The sequence below is a fragment of the Anabas testudineus genome, chromosome 7, assembly GCF_900324465.2.
Source record: "Anabas testudineus chromosome 7, fAnaTes1.2, whole genome shotgun sequence".
Taxonomy (NCBI): Eukaryota; Metazoa; Chordata; class Actinopteri; order Anabantiformes; family Anabantidae; genus Anabas; species Anabas testudineus.
The window spans coordinates 23,060,037-23,076,739 of NC_046616.1; the positions used below are offsets into that span (position 1 = coordinate 23,060,037).

Sequence of the window (16,703 nt, forward strand, 5' to 3'; positions counted from 1 at the left end):
TCCACTGACGCTCCATCGATGTTCAGTGGAGAGTGGTCACTCTTTACTCTTCTAAAGTCAACAACCATCTCTTTAGTTTTCCCAACGTTCAGAGACAGGTTGTTGGCCTTGCACCAGGCTGAGAGCTGATGTACCTCCTCTCTGTACGCTGACTCGTCGTTCTTGCTGATGAGACCCACCACAGTCGTGTCATCAGCGAACTTGATGATCTGATTCGGGCTGTGCATCGCTACACAGTCGTGAGTCAGCAGAGTGAACAGCAGTGGACTGAGCACACAGCCCTGTGGGGCCCCAGTGCTCAGCATGGTGGTGCTGGAGATGCTGTTCCCGATCCGGACTGACTGGGGTCTCCCAGTCAGGAAGTCCAGGATCCAGTTGCAGAGGGAGGTGGTCAGACCCAGTAGGCTCAGCTTCCCAATCAGCTGCTGGGGAATGATGGTGTTGAATGCTGAGCTGAAGTCTATGAACAGCATTCGAACATATGTGTCCTTGTTGTCCAGATGGGTGAAGGCCAGGTGGAGAGTAGTGGTGATGGCATCGTCCGTGGAACGGTTTGGACGATATGCAAACTGCAGAGGGTCCAGTGAGGGTGGAAGCTGGGACATGATGTGCCTCATGACCAGCCTCTCGAAGCACTTCATGATGATGGGTGTGAGTGCAACAGGGCGGTAGTCATTGAGGCAGGAGACAGTAGACGTCTTCGGCACCGGCATGATGGTCGTTGACTTGAGGCATGTAGGAACAACGGCGCTGCTCAGGGAGATGTTGAAGATGTCAGTGAAGACATTCATCCACGAGCTGATCTGCGCATTCCCTGAGGACCCTGCCAGGAACATTGTCAGGACCAGCAGCCTTCCGTGGGTTGATTCTGCGTAGAGTCTTCCTCACGTCGGCTGTGTTCACTCAGCTTACCACCTGGTTGTTGGTGGATGTGTGATGATGGTTGCTGTTGTGCAACAGTTCTGCTGCTGCTGTTTTAATAATGCAAGAACAGACGTTAAGTTACATTTCCTGTGGAGAATGCTTTTTATATACAAAAAATAAACAAGTAAATAGGAATGGACATCACGATTATATTGATGAAATGTGTAATGCATGAAGAATTTCTATGAACATGGTCTTCTAAACCGTTTATCATAAAGTATAAAATAAATGTAATAAAAGCTCAAAAAGGAAAAACGACTGGCTTATACAGCACAGCACTCATGAGAGGGTACAGCTAATGAACAAAAAAACTACTTAGACTCATGTCCCACTTCCTTTCTCATCAAACTATGCTACACTTGTCTTGCTATCTTCATGGTCTGAGTGAGCAGCACCCATTCTGCACATCCTCGCACATTGAATCAGCGCAAAGAAAGTTTCATGTATGCAAAATACTTGAACTCTTAGCACACTATTAATTGAAAAATAATTTTTAAAGCAGTCAGGATTATAGTATTGTGTAGTAAGTGCTGATAAACTAATATTCAATCATTCATTTGTGGTTTTATTTTAAAAAACAAAATTAAGTGGCACTTGCTCTTATTGTCTTTTTCACACAGGATAATAACTGCAGTATGCCTACAAAGGCATACATCGCATTCCACATAGTAGTAGATGATGGCCACAAAGCTTTAAGTCTCCCTAGTTATTCAGAGGAGCATACAGTAATGTCTGGTGGTTTAAACGCGGTGCTTAAACAAAGCCGAAGTAGTCATCAACATACTAAACTTAATGTTTCAGAACTGTACTTGAGTTCAAATTGTTAAATTTCACACCCATTCCCCGGACACCAGGCACCACCTTAAATCGTTCACAAAGACGCAGTGAAGCGGTCTTGAAGCGGTAGAGTAAAAGGGGCTTTAGCTGTCTTAAGAGGTTGAAGAGGGTGTAACTACTATCTGCAACATTTTCAAAACAAACCCACTGTTACCAAGTTAACAGTGCAGTAATAGCAATAATCACATTTTCACCATGAGTCACTATGGTTACCATGAAACTGAAGTCTTTCATGCCAGGGCAATTTATAATTTAGCACTTTGAATTGATGTTCAGGATTTAGATTCAGATTTATTTACCCACAGGATATAATGTCTTCAGTCATAATCAATATTTAACAGGAAGTAACTGTTGCATCAGTCATTGAAGGCTATGTTTGTGACATTTACCCGGAATATATGTTGAAATTAAAACTTGCAAAAACTTCATGAAGCAATTCAGTGGGACTTAAAATGAGGAACTGTACAAATAGTTTAGACATCAGAGACACCACAGAAATTCAAGTGACAAAAACAATTCTTCTGCAGTGAGATTTTTCTCCATCAGGCTCAAATTCAGAATGAAGATCCAGCCTTTTCTGCTCTTCTGCTTCTTCTCAGGTGAGGACTGGTTACCTTAATGTTTCTGTAATTTGTGCAAACATTAGGTCTATTGAAAGTCACAGATGTCATGAATTTTTTTCTCTGCTGTCCACCACAGAATTTCTTTGCTTTCAGTTTATTATGAACACTCTTTCCAGCTACAGTATATTTATCCATCTACAAACATTTGTTTTGGTTCCATCTGTTCACTCTGTTTTATTTGTTCATCAATTAAATTATTCACAACACAGTGTGAAATGCTCTTTGCTCTTTCACAGAGTTGATGTATTAGGTTACTTTGGTGCCATAGTCTAAAACATTCAAATTACTTGGGCTGAAACTAGTATTTATATTCATTATTAAGTAATCTGCTTAATTTGACATCAATTTATCACCTTGTCACACATCACGAAATAATGACAAATGCCCACATCACTCATAAACAAGAAGAAATACATCTAATGCTCACATATAAGAAGCTGGAAACAGGGGATTGGTTTGGAAGTTTTGCTAATTGACTTAATGGCGAATTGAAAGTTAGCCAACTTATTAATTAACCTGAAAAGCAGGACATCCTCACAATTTAATTGTATTTTTCTTAACTTTGTTTGTTTTTCTCAGATTTGCATATGTGACTTTGTATATTTTTCCTATTTTTTTTCTTTACTAAGCACTTTGCAATCCTCAGGTAATATTTTAATATTAAGCTCTTCAGGGGCACACAGGAAACAGTATAGGAATCTGAATGCAAAAAAGATAATTTCACAAACTGAAAACAGTCAGTTTGACCTCTGATGAAGACACACCACGCAATTTTCCATTGAACATAGTTGGAAAAACAATGTGTATATGTTATTTATTGTGTAAGCTGTACTGTGACGTTGTGTGTGCCTAAGAATAACCATGGTAACATAGAACGTTTGATAGTTGGCATATGGGGTGGCTGTGGCTCAATAGGTAGAGCAGTTCACTGCCAATCACAGGATTGGTGGTTTGATTCCCAGCTGCCACGTCAAATGCCAAAGTGTCCTTGGGCAAGATACTGAACCCTAGTTGCCAGTGAGTCAGGTCAGCTGCATATCAGCTCTGCCATCGGTGTGTGAATGTGTGTGTGCTTGTGTTTGTGAATGGGTGAATGAGACGCAGTGTAAAGCGCTTTGAGTGCCAGCTAGGTAGAAAAGCACTATATAAGTGCAGACCATTTACCATTTATATGATTTTTCAACAGTATTCTTGGTCTTATAGTGTGTGAGAGATATGCGTTTTGCACTTTTGTGTTTCTTGACCACAAGCTGGTGAAGCTGGTTTGACCACAAAGATTAACCCAAGACCACAGATACTTTGAAATGTATCACATCAGAAATATATATAAAAACCCCCCAGAAATGTCAAAATATTAAGCCAGTGATGCTGTATTAACAAATGTATTACAAATGAAACTTCAGAAAACCACACTTGTTTAGTTATTTGAACTCTGTATATGAGTGGCATGTACAAGACACTGCTATTGATGACTGACTTTTTCTTTTCCACAGTACTGTGCAATGGAAACAGTGGTGTCATCCAGGCAATGCTTATTACAAAAACTGAAGGAGAAGACTTCAGAGATTCCTTTAAAGTTGATCAGGTTGGAAACAGTAGATTGTACCTGTGTAAGAACAACTGCAGCAAAGAAGATATTCTCATTGAAACATCTGGGAACAGAGCTCAGAGCGGCAGATACACTGTCAGATATGATGGGGAATTATATGTGACCATCACAGAACTGACACAGTCTGACTCAGGGCAGTATAGTTTTGGTGTGAGCAATTCCTCTGTGCTGGGTTCATATAAGACTTTTGAACTCAGAATTACAGGTGAGTTTCTACTGAAAGTCATTGATAAATCCTCTATTTACAGTGATCCACAATGCTTTAATGCTGGATTTTTCCCAGACATTTAAATATCCAAATCATGTGTGATGGTTAGTCACAGTGATGTACTGTATAATGAATTACCTCTATTAATCAGTTCCTATATCAACTTGTACTTTGATAAAGTATCCACTGCAATAGTGTGACTGTGTGTCACACTTCCAAATAAACCTGTTAAATCTGTGAGTTTATTTAAAACATGTTTTAATTTGCATGTTTCCTGACTGGTTAAACTAGTGACTTGTTGAGTATATTACTATTAGATTAATTAACTTTGCTAGTGAAAATCTTATCTTATCTGTCTGGGGATTTAGCCCTCGACTGTGTTACCATAAATACACGGTACGGTAAGGATTGATTACCCTTCTCCACTGTTTCTTATTTCAACAGAACGTTGTGATGGAGGTGTCATCTTTGGAGAGCAAAGGCTTTATAGCGTTCCTGAAGGAGGAAATGTCACAGTTAAATGCTCCTTGAGCTCATCTGAACTAAACAAGAAATTCCTCTGTAGGGATGAATGCAAAAAAGTGCTTTTTGAATCCACAAATGTCAAAGCGAAGAGTGACAGATACAACATTGAATATGGGAGCAGGGTATTCTTCAATGTGACCATCACACAGCTGACCCAGTCTGACTCAGGACAGTACAGGTGTGGTGTAGGAAGACTAACGGAACAAAACACGTGCCAGCAGTTTGAGATCTCAGTTACAAACGGTAGGTTTTTATTGCAAGTCAAGAAACATTTCCTGCAGGGTCAGGGTGGATTCAGAAAGTGTTCAGATCTACTTCTCAATCCACTGATCCTGCCTGAATCCATTTTTACTTTAGTTTCCCTTTGGTCTTTGCTCACACATACACAGTCACCTGTTTGTTTTTGTGAGGAATACTGTGACTACATGTACAGTACATATTAACGGACTTCATCAGAATTCACTCCTCCTTGTCTCTTATCCAGGTTCCGTCTTACCTCTGGTTGTTTCTTTAATTGTAATTGTGCTATTGGCTGCATTCCTGCTGCTCCTCTACAAATGGAAGATAGGAACTAAGTGTAATTGTGAGTCACCTTACTACTTCATATGCTGTCATTTCAACACTGAAAGAAAGAAAACACCATTGTAGTGCTTTGTGCTCCACAGATGTGAACAGCAGGGGAACCTCAACAAGTGGAAACACACAGGTATGCTGTTTACATATGTCAACAACAACAACAAAACAACTGAAATGTAATGTTGATCAATCCTTAAGGTAAGGTTTGCTTGTTTTTCCAGTTTGCCCCACATGACAATGATGCCCCAAGCTTCATATTAGAAGAACCCCCCTACGACACTGTCAACCCATCCTCGTCCTACCAAATTCTCCACCAGCTCAACACCGATCACGACCAGTTGTACTCCACACTTGAATAATATACAGTACACAACACTTACTTGTTTTAATACTTGGACAAGTCATTCTACACAGCATGGGTTTCTTTTCTGCTTTTCTGTAAGCTGATCTTGATTGAGTCTTTTTGTTTTAGTTTTTTGTTTGGTTCTTGGTTTTTGGCAATGTTACAACCTGTTATCTTATATTACAAATATACATGAAGTAATTTGGCATGCAGCCCAAACAAGTGAGAATCACACAGAAGCAACTTCCTGTTTAGGGCTGTTCAAGCACTCTTCAACATATGGAGTGGATTCTGGATTGTGTTTTTCTTATTGCTTTTATGCATATGCATGAATTATTAGTAGGTATTCGTGTATCCCGTGTACTGTACCCCATGTTCTCTGCTGTTCTACTAATTCTGACATTGTACAGTGTGTGAAATGTCAAAGACTTAGTAACATCTAGTGGTAATATTGCAGAAGGCAACCTTCTGAGCATCCCAAAATGGAGTGTTGTATTCTAAATCATAGTAAAAAAATTAAATTGAATCCATCCAGGTTGCATGAATCTATCATCTTTATTCATGATTTTGTAGCTGTTTATCTTAAAGTGTCTTAAAGTGTGCAGGCACACAAATTTTTTTTAATACAATTTTTTTTCTTTTTCCTTTTTGGATAAAGCCTAGGGAACTCAGTACCAAAAGGATTAACAGCTCTGCACACATCTACTCTGCAGGCTCTACAAGTTTGCTTCATTGCATGTATGTCTTTCAAAAGTTTCTCCTTATAGCTGCATTTAACATTTTCGTCAGTTGCTGCATTAAAAAAACTGCATAAAATAATGCTATGACCCACTAGAAGTAACTCTTCAAGTCTTCTTCCCTCTGAAACAGTCCACCATCAGTGATCTACCAGGAATAATATCTCTTCTTCCTTAATGTATGAGCTTGAGCAGATCACATGGTTTCCTGGTTTTATTAGAATTTTAGAGATATTTAACTGTGTTGACAAAAACTTAGGACACAACTGCAAAGAGCTTGGAGTTACACATATAAATATCATACACTATCAGATATGACAGTAGTTCTTATATTAACTTAACTAACTGGTGAAGTTGCCACTGTAACATTGTCACTGTGACATTTTAGTGCAACATCAACTGAATAGCAATCACGTAAATCCCAGTTACATAAATGCAATGAAACATTTATGATGTAGGCTTTAAAACCAAGGGCACAATTAGTTTGGGAATCACTATTTTGAACTTGGATCAGACTTACTGTCAAATACGATGTGACACATATATATCAACTTCTTTTCCAAAAGTATTTTAGTCATTTTGATTGTCTTTTTTCTGTCACTTTTCAACAATACATGGTGCAACAATAATAGACTGAGCTGGAATCTACAGTATATTTTTTTGGTGTTGAAGTCATAGCCACAGAATCTGCTTAGTAACTGAAAAAGACACAACGCCTGTCAATATTACCAGTGTTTTTTTACGCTAACAAATGGGGGTTATTGTTTGATGAGATAAGAGAGAAAATGTAGCCAACACCTAATGCAACAAAATATTCAAAAGGCCAAAGTTTGTAGCTTTTTACCAGAATGAAAGTTAGTGGGTGAGATAGCAGGAAATTACTGTATGTGGAAATAGAAACTTCAGTAGAACGTAGCTAAAATAGATAGAAATTGTTGTCCGGTACATGTTGGAAACTGCAACCTGAAAACATTATCAAAACTCTGAAAGCCTTTCTCACATGGTGACTTGGCTTAAGCAGTGCCTCTAAAGTCAGAGGAATAATGTGGCAGGAAAATACTGAATGATAACATGTCAAGAAAGACAGTTGTACAACAAATTGAACAATTATCTACTAACTTAAACCACCAAGTATGTCATAAAGCTTGGACTTTTTTTTTACTTGATTACATGTGACCAGAGCACAGGTGCCACAGAGAAGCTGCTTGAGTCTAAAGGACACAATAACAGGTAGGAACATTTTTCAAGCTATGTGAGGTGCAGCTGACAAGATGGGACTTCAGTGGAAACAGCTGCGAGGAGTTAAAGCAAATGGGATTCTAGTTATGACAGGTGAGCACAAAGGAGAGCGGAGGACCAACCACCTGAAGCCTTCTGTGCCAAGAGAGTCCAGCTGGGCAATGTCATGAACACTGTTAGGAAAACTGTCATTATAATTTAAGGGCTCTAACACAGAATTCAAAGCTTTCCTTGCTGATGTTGATGTTGAATACAGGGACCTACTCTACTATCCTGATGTTGTTGATGATGATGTTGAATACAGGGACCTACTCTACTATCCTGATGTTGTTGATGATGATGTTGAATACAGGGACCTACTCTACTATCCTGATGTTGCTGATGATGATGTTGAATACAGGGACCTACTCTACTATCCTGATGTTGCTGATGATGATGTTGAATACAGGGACCTACTCTACTATCCTGATGTTGTTGATGATGATGTTGAATACAGGGACCTACTCTACTATCCTGATGTTGTTAATGTTGATGTTGAATACAGGGACCTACTCTACTATCCTGATGTTGTTAATGTTGATGTTGAATACAGGGACCTACTCTACTATCCTGATGTTGTTAATGTTGATGTTGAATACAGGGACCTACTCTACTATCCTGATGTTGTTGATGTTGATGTTGAATACAGGGACCTACTCTACTATCCTGATGTTGTTAATGTTGATGTTGAATACAGGGACCTACTCTACTATCCTGATGTTGTTAATGTTGATGTTGAATACAGGGACCTACTCTACTATCCTGATGTTGTTAATGTTGATGTTGAATACAGGGACCTACTCTACTATCCTGATGTTGTTGATGTTGATGTTGAATACAGGGACCTACTTTACTATCCTGATGTTGCTGATGTTGATGTTGAATACAGGGACCTACTCTACTATCCTGATGTTGTTAATGTTGATGTTGAATACAGGGACCTACTCTACTATACTGATGTTGTTAATATTGATGTTTGTTAATACAGGGACCTACTCTACTATCCTTGATGTTGTTAATGTTGATGTTGATACAGGGACCTACTATACTATCCTGATGTTGTTAATGTTGATGTGAATACAGGGACCTACTCTACTATCCTGATGTGTAATGTTTGATGTTGAATACAGGGAACTAATCTTAATATCCTGATGTTGTTGATGTTGATGTTGAATACAGGGACCTACTCTACTATCCTGATGTTGCTGATGTTGATGTTGAATACAGGGACCTACTCTACTATCCTGATGTTGTTGATGTTGATGTTGAATACAGGGACCTACTCTACTATCCTGATGTTGTTAATGTTGATGTTGAATACAGGGACCTACTCTACTATCCTGATGTTGCTGATGTTGATGTTGAATAAAGGGGCCTACTCTACTATCCTGATGTTGCTGATGCTTAGTCAAAGTTCAAAAGGTTTTATTTCCGTAGATTGGAAATTGACCAGCTTTTGAAAGAGAAGGACCAACTGCATGCGCTGAGTGACCCTCAGTCATTTTTAGTACATTTTATTCATCTTTTGACACGCTTGTACCAAAACGTCATGTGCATATGAAGAATTCTGTGTGAAAGTTCATCTTTTTGTGACACAATGACTCATTGCTTCACTTAGGGTGAGTGGAAAGAGCAGAGAGAAAAGAACAGCAGGCAACAAAAGGCAAAAACACTGGTCAGGCTGGTAGAGCCTATAACTGGAATTATAGAGAGATTTTAATTGTTGTTGATGTCAGTCAGAACCCCAGCTGCAACATTCTGGATCAACTAGAGGCTTTTAAAGGAAAATTTGGACATCCTGTTAGAGGGGACAAATGAAATAATTTATGTTGTCCTGCTCCATCACCTGTCTACAAATAAAGCATTTCCATCCTACCCACATGTTTCTGCTGTATCACCTCAATAAGGAAGTGAGTAGCTGTGAAAATCACCTGATGTCTTTTTCATGTCTTTTTATATCATGGCAGTGATCAAGTTTCCACTGTCAGTCTGTAAAATACTGCTGAGGAGACTCTGATGTTTAGACCAGCCACAGTGTGTTCTAAGACCTGTCAATCATAGCTGACATTTTTCCCATGCCGACCACTGTCCACCACATTGTAATAGCTGATCAGTCTATATCATACAAAGCGCCTGTGCATTTATTACTACAGGTATAATATATGCTGTTTCCATCCATATGACTTTTTCTGTACGTTTAGTTTGATGCTGCTAACAGTCGCTGAACTTTAATATTGTTTCTACTAATTTAAATTTGAGATTTCAAAGAATTTCAGGATTCAAAATTTAAAAAAAAAGGTCTCACTGCAGCAGCTTTGTCACAAAAACACTGATACACTACAGACAAGTTAATGTAACTACTTTACTCTTCAAAATCATCATCATCATCATCATCACCATTCCCATATGTGGGTAAACTGTCGATGGACTTATAAACAGGTGAAACCACAGAGGGGAAGGGAGAAATTAAACTGAGCAGTTTCAGCTTCCTGACTGATGAGACAGACGGAGACTTGGTCAAGTGCAGTTCTCTTGTTGCTCTTCATCACAACTTAAATCGACAATGAAAGTCCACCATCTTCTGTACTTTTGTTTCTTTTCAGGTAAGAAGTAATGGCCACATTATCTTAGGTTAGAAGTGTTGATCACTGTGTAATACTTTTCATCTAGAAGGCTGACTATTTTCTAGTATATTCCACTGGTAGAAATAACATTTAACCATTATATAATTAGGTAGTAAAACAGGTATTGCTGTTATAGCTGGGACCAAATACAACAACAACTTAACCTAACCAGTAAGGCATCTCTTCAACAGCACTGACTGATGGAAACAGCGGACTCGTCAATGTAAAAACACATACTGAAGGAGAAAGTGTCATGGCAGAGTGCCACTTTTCTCTCTCTGGAAGCAGAAAGTTCTTCTGTAAGGACAAATGCACAGAAGAAGATATTCTCGTTGAAACAAAAGACGACGCAGCTCAGAGAGGCAGATACAGCATCAAATACAAAGAAGGAAGCTTCCCAGTATCCTCTACAGTTGTGTACGTGAGCATCACACAGCTGACGAAGTCCGACTCAGGATGGTACAAATGTGGTTTGGAAAGACCCTACATGCCTGATTCATACAGCGAGTTTGAGCTCAGAGTTACAGATGGTGAGTTTCAATTGAGAGTTTCATTTTGATTTGGTGGTGCCCCTTTAGGTCGGGCTTTTTCCAAGAAATGTAATGACAAAGAAACAAGACTTAAAGAGCAAAGGGAATGAAACAAGCACAAGTCTGTAATTGCTGTCTGGATATGTTGTTAGTTTAGCTTTAAGGATGGCAAAATCGATCTGTTGGTTGGTCCATCACTTTGACCCAAACATAATCTGAACTCAACAAATCAATACATTGAATAATATATAAACAACAATATATATATATCTATGCACTGATAATTAATACACATTAATTTATTAGTTTGGTGCTAATTAAGAAATATTAGCATGTTAATAAGAAAGCTAATATGGTAAAAATTAGAATCAGCATGTTCACTGTAAACAGGTTGTTGAATCTGTGTCTGTAACAGTTGTGTAGTTTTGGCCTGTGTAGGAACTTACGGTTTCCTATATGAAAATCAGGTACATTAGAAATTTCTGCTTCATTACATGAAAGCCTACTTCTTTCTGTATTGGCAATGACAAATGGCACAATACCGACTCAATTTCTCGGAAAGCAAGGTCATAAATGTAGTCAAATGTACTCAAATATTACTGAAACATAGGTTTTCTTTAACTGACATCTAAAAAAAGAAACATTTAATCTTAGCATCTGGGCATTTACTTTTAGTTTCAGATCAACAAATTCATGCATACTGTGAAGTAAACCGATTACAGTATCCACAGGTGATTAAAAAGAGCATGATTCAAATGTATAAAAATATAACATTGGTTAGTGGCTAATCTTATCTTGTTTCATTTCCAGTTCTTTGGGAGGGTTTTCCCATTTCGCAGTCAGCTGCTAATAATTAAAATATGTTTAAATACTGTCCCCTCTAAAAGAAGTTTAAGATCTAAAGATAAAGATATGAAATTAAAGTTCTGAATGTCAGTTTTTATTTGATGCTATGAAGTCATATGTTGAGTTGAACGTTTTATATCATTGTTGTGCTGCGTGATGAAGCTCCCCTCACACAGATGTTTCTGTACACCTCTCAATTCATCTCTGTTACCATCATGAGTTATATCAACAATAAAGATCAGTGAGCCTTTTCCAGAAGCAACCATGCAAAACCTGAGTCATGATACGAACTCTACCATGCTCCACAGATTAGTGCACATTTGTATTTGTAGAAATGAATGAATGCAAAATCCCAATTTAAAGCCAAATTAATAATAATACATTAATGTCACTTTCCCTCTGGTTTTGTTGTTTGTAGCTTCAACGATGTTCCCTGAGAGCATGAAGTCTGACCAGCAGCAGACTGAGGAAACAGTTGCAGCTGCAGTGCACAGGCTTAAAGGTTCAAAGCTGCCAGTCAGCATCTGTTTTTGTCTGTTCTGTTGTCAGGAAAATGTAAATATTAAATTGAACATACAAATTGTAGGAGAAACTGCAATCAAATGTGCATTTACAAATAAAAACCATTGCTATCAGGTAAATCAAACAGTGAACAAATCAGTAAATTGGAAGGTTATTTCAGTTGTTTCATTTGATGTCTTTGTTAAGGCCAGGAAACTATTGTAGTCCCAACAGTAGGTACACTATTTGCAATATTCACCTAATTCATTTAGCATTTCATTTGATAATTAGAATTAGAATAGAACAGATGAACATTTGTTGATTATGATACCAGATGGAAAATCTAAAGTAATAATAATACTTGCTGTGACAGGTACGGTGTAGTTCATTCAATGGTAGTTCATCATGTCACTTCAAAAGCATAAGTCTGTAGTGGATCAGGTAGTGCCTGTGACAGCAGTATTAACATTTTATTAGTAGGTTATTATTTATATACATTTAACCATCTTTCCCGTTTTCTAGGATACAGTTTTTTTTAATCATACCAGTATCATAATACGGCCCTTCCCTTCTTACCCTGAATACTTTTCTCTATGTCCTCTCTCTAAACCTACCCCCTTTTGGTTCTTAGTCTCTTATCCAGCATATGGACTGCCTTTGGCCATATGTGTCACTGTGCTGTTTGTTGCTGTTGGCTTGATCCTCTACAAATGGAAGATAAGGATGGACACTGATGGTAAATTTCTCTCCAATACCATTTCAGTAAATTTTAACACAAACATAAGAAGAAACAGACTTTGTGCTCCCCAGGTTTGAACAGCAGAGGGCGATCAGAGGACAGAAACACGGAGGTGAATTTCTTTACCTCACTTGTTGTGTTTATGTTCAGGGGCTGAATCCCTCAGGCTGGATCCGGGACTGGTGAATCCCGCTTTAGTCCAAGTCTGTGGTCTGTGGCTCTTTGATGATCCATACAGTTGTTATTTATTTATTTTTATTTCATTTTATTTCTTGCAGTTTGCTGTCTGTAAAAAGTGCGCTGCAGTCTTCAAACGTGCAGACTCCACAGACACAGCTGGAGATGAAACCTGCAACAATGAAGACAAAATCTACTGTAATCTTTAGGCTTTCACCTGTAATTTTCTTTTTTTATGCTGATCATATGCTGATGGACAGGCATGGAAAGAGAATTCAACACAGAAAACAAAAAGAATTTGGCTATAATCAAGATTAAAACCACCAGCTGTTTTGTTTTGGCTGATAGCAGACTTTGCTGTTTTTTAATAATGAATGTATTTCTATATCTCTCATAATTAAACTTTAGCTAAACTTCTGGAAAGTAGAGTATTGAGCATGTGCATGCAAAGGTGGACTTTACCATGATAAACTCCTAATAAATCTTTTTTTAAAAAGTGGGTAAGTGTATTTTTGACTTCATTGCATTAATTAGTCATTTCCTTATAAACATGTGTGAGCTAAAATGGTATCAGAATGCCTCTGAATAATAAGTAACTGATGTCTCAGTTCCCCACCACTTTACATATGGACTAACCCATTAACATGTCTAAGGAAGTGATTCAAGTGATGGAGAATAATGACTTAGAGATTTTGAGAGGAACTGCAAACATGAAGTGTAGCTACTGTAATCCATCTTTAAAAAGGCAAAAACAAATAAACAAAAATAACATCTCATATGCCAAATATGTTATTAGTTAATTTTTTTTATAAACAATCCAATCAGACAGTGGTCAGTACCCCTCCCCCCTCCTCACTCTACTCCTGCTGACGGTGTGACCTGAAGTGAACAAGATCAGTTTAACTAGATCAAAATGCAACAAAATGGCAAAATAAATCAAACATTTCCACTATCCCATTATACAATTCTAATATGACATAAAAACATCAGGGATACTATGCAATTGGTAGAAGTTTCACAAAATCTGAGACAACCTACAATGACTGGATGTTAAATAATTAATGAAACATACAAAAGATGTTATGTTGTAAGGAAATGCAGTAGAATACCTGCTGTGTAGTTTAAGCCATGAGTCCAGTGTGTTACCCTACATCAAATGTAATAGAAATGCTTTGGTAAAAATGTATTTAGGTATATGTAATTTGAATGTGGGCTGCAGAAAGGCCAATTCTTCAGTGAGTTTGGAGCAAGACGCCAGGATGAGCAACTGGAGATGGAAGTCTACCAGGCAATGCATGAGGTGTCTTTACCTTTTTTTTATCGTAACTGCTCTTATATAACTATGCAATATTGTATTGCAATATTATAACTGCACTATTTAAACTGTATACTGGCTATGTCAGGTTTGCTGCATGACGTGTCCCATTCAGATGTGCAAAACACTTCTTCACTGTCGCCTAGTGGGGTTGTTGGGTTTTCTATAAAAGTCTGTATACAGTTATATTTTATAAGGTCTTAAGCCTTAAACCAGGGGTCTCAAAAAAGAAATCTTCTCAAATCTCTTTATTTTTATTTATTTATACAAATTAAATAAAAACATAAAAAAATTATAAATATAAATAAAATAAATCAGTAATAAATAAATAAAATAATAATAATAATAATGAAAATAAAAATAATTAGATTCCTCTAATCTGCTATATGTGGTTTCTTCAGTCTTCTATACCTGCTGTATTCAGATTGAAATGTCTATATTAACAGCTCTTCAACCTTTAACCTTCTTCTGAACATGAATTGAACATGAAGAACATCAGCTGTTCTTGTCTACTCCTTGCTGCTACAGACCTGGCAGCGCTTTCTCTCACATAGTGGAGCCACATTTGTCTTGAGGGAGGGAGCAGCTGAGACCCTCAGTATGGTTTAAAGAGGATCATCAGTAAGTCTGGACTTGTACTTGGACTTGTTGAAGTTCAGCTGGGGGTCAATTCTCTCAAAAACTGCAAATAGCGCAAATAAAAACAATGACCCACAAATAACGGTGCGACCCTATAATTGGTCCGGGTTACTGGGGACTGTTATTGCCGATGGACAGGTGTCGCTATGTGTCTGCAGACTACATTAGGCTGCACTGAGTTGCTTACTTTTCTTTTAACCCGCCACGAACGCATCACTTTGACTTATAATTTCCCGCTGGGCAGCAACTTAAAAAACCTTTTTTTTTAAAGTATTGTAAATGCAGCACGGACGCTTCATAGAATAATGTAATTGTTGTAACTGTAATTTGGTGCTATACAAATAAAACTAAATTGAATTAAATTGAACACTCAGCTCCAGTTGCAAATGTGATGCTAAATGTCACAAAGATAACAACTCCATTTCTCGTCAGTCAGATGGAATCATTTCAATTAGGCTACAGAATTATAATGTGATAAAATGAAGCTTATTAAATATAAGACTGTGTCTATATTTACACTGTTTTCATGGTTGTCTTTCTCATTCATTCAAATTTAGTCTTTGTGCCTACATCCATGATATATTATGAATCATGTTTTTACACGTTACAGTTACCTGCAATCTCTGTTTCATATATTAAAAGATTATATTGAAACATTGATCATTGAGTGAACATATTTGGTATATTATATACCAAATGTAAACAGGCAACAGTTGATATAGAAAATGTGTAAACATTTGTTAATACAGTGTTTGATTATTGATTTAAAAATTCAGACATTTGAAATGGTGTTTTTTTTTATTATGTTCTTTTTTTTTTTTGATTGATTTGATTATTATGACAGTTTTATCAGAAAGTGATTAAATTACCACCAGTTGTTAGTAATTGTTGTAATAATGACGTCATTGCTCAAGCGGGCAGGGAAAAACTCCCAGAATAACCAGTAATGGATAAACTGGAAGAAACCTTGGGAAGGACCACACAAGAGGAAACCCCCTTCCTGGGTGACGTCAACCTGATGGAGTGAAATTGTTAAGATTAATCTAATCGAAAGAAATTTAGTAGTGTCCAATTGATTCAGTCACTAAAATTTAGAATTACTTGCCAATTGATTGAGTGACCGAAATTTAGATTTAGTGGCCAGATTCAGTCATGAACGCTGTGGTGTCATCGTTCTGTTTGGCCTGAGGCTTGGTGGAGATGGGCGGGAGGCAGATGTGGTGTAACTTACCTTTTGACTTACGCTGGATGTTTTCATTTGCCGGGGTTTGGTCTGATTTCTGTGTTGATAGGTAAACTATCTTTTTGGTTCGGGTGTGAACAGATTTTGCCTCAGCCTGCAGCTTGAATGAGCTGGAGATGGGTGGGAGTTGGATGGTGCTTGTTTTCCTGGTCTTGTCCTGTTCTTTTAACTCTTGCTCACTGAAGATGGAAGGGAGCTCAGTGACACCTGCTTTGTTCTTGCCAGGCTGCTTGACTCCACTCTTCTTCAGGGCCTCCCTCAAATCCAGGTTCTTCATTCTTTCTAGCAGGTACAGCTTTTTGTTGTTTTCTGCCTTGTCTGCCAGTATCTCCTTCTCCTTCTTGTACTCTTCAGCTTTGCTTTGGTACATGTTCATTGCACCAGTCAGTGCCTGGATCTTTTTAGACTGATCTCTGATGGTCCACTTGC

General features: G+C 37.8%; 2 protein-coding genes across 3 annotated transcripts; both read left to right on the forward strand.

Annotated features, from left to right (window-relative positions):
- The first annotated feature begins 2,224 nt into the window (after positions 1–2,224).
- LOC113167647 lies at positions 2,225–6,249 on the forward strand. The gene is made up of 6 exons (XM_026368434.1): positions 2,225–2,360; positions 3,878–4,198; positions 4,646–4,969; positions 5,211–5,309; positions 5,392–5,432; positions 5,524–6,249. Exons 1-6 carry the CDS (start codon positions 2,321–2,323, stop codon positions 5,659–5,661), a joined length of 963 nt encoding a protein of 320 aa, XP_026224219.1. The 5' UTR covers positions 2,225–2,320; the 3' UTR covers positions 5,662–6,249.
- Positions 6,250–10,172: 3,923 nt separating this feature from the next.
- LOC113167771 lies at positions 10,173–13,527 on the forward strand. Of its 2 annotated transcripts, XM_026368616.1 has the most exons (6): positions 10,173–10,263; positions 10,476–10,814; positions 12,079–12,162; positions 12,793–12,897; positions 12,972–13,012; positions 13,179–13,527. In XM_026368616.1, the coding sequence occupies exons 1-6, from the start codon at positions 10,224–10,226 to the stop codon at positions 13,284–13,286; spliced, it is 717 nt and encodes a 238-aa protein (XP_026224401.1). In that variant the 5' UTR covers positions 10,173–10,223; the 3' UTR covers positions 13,287–13,527. The 2 variants fall into 2 exon arrangements, with proteins under 2 accessions (XP_026224401.1, XP_026224402.1); XM_026368617.1 differs by lacking the exon at positions 12,972–13,012.
- The last annotated feature ends 3,176 nt before the right edge of the window (positions 13,528–16,703 follow it).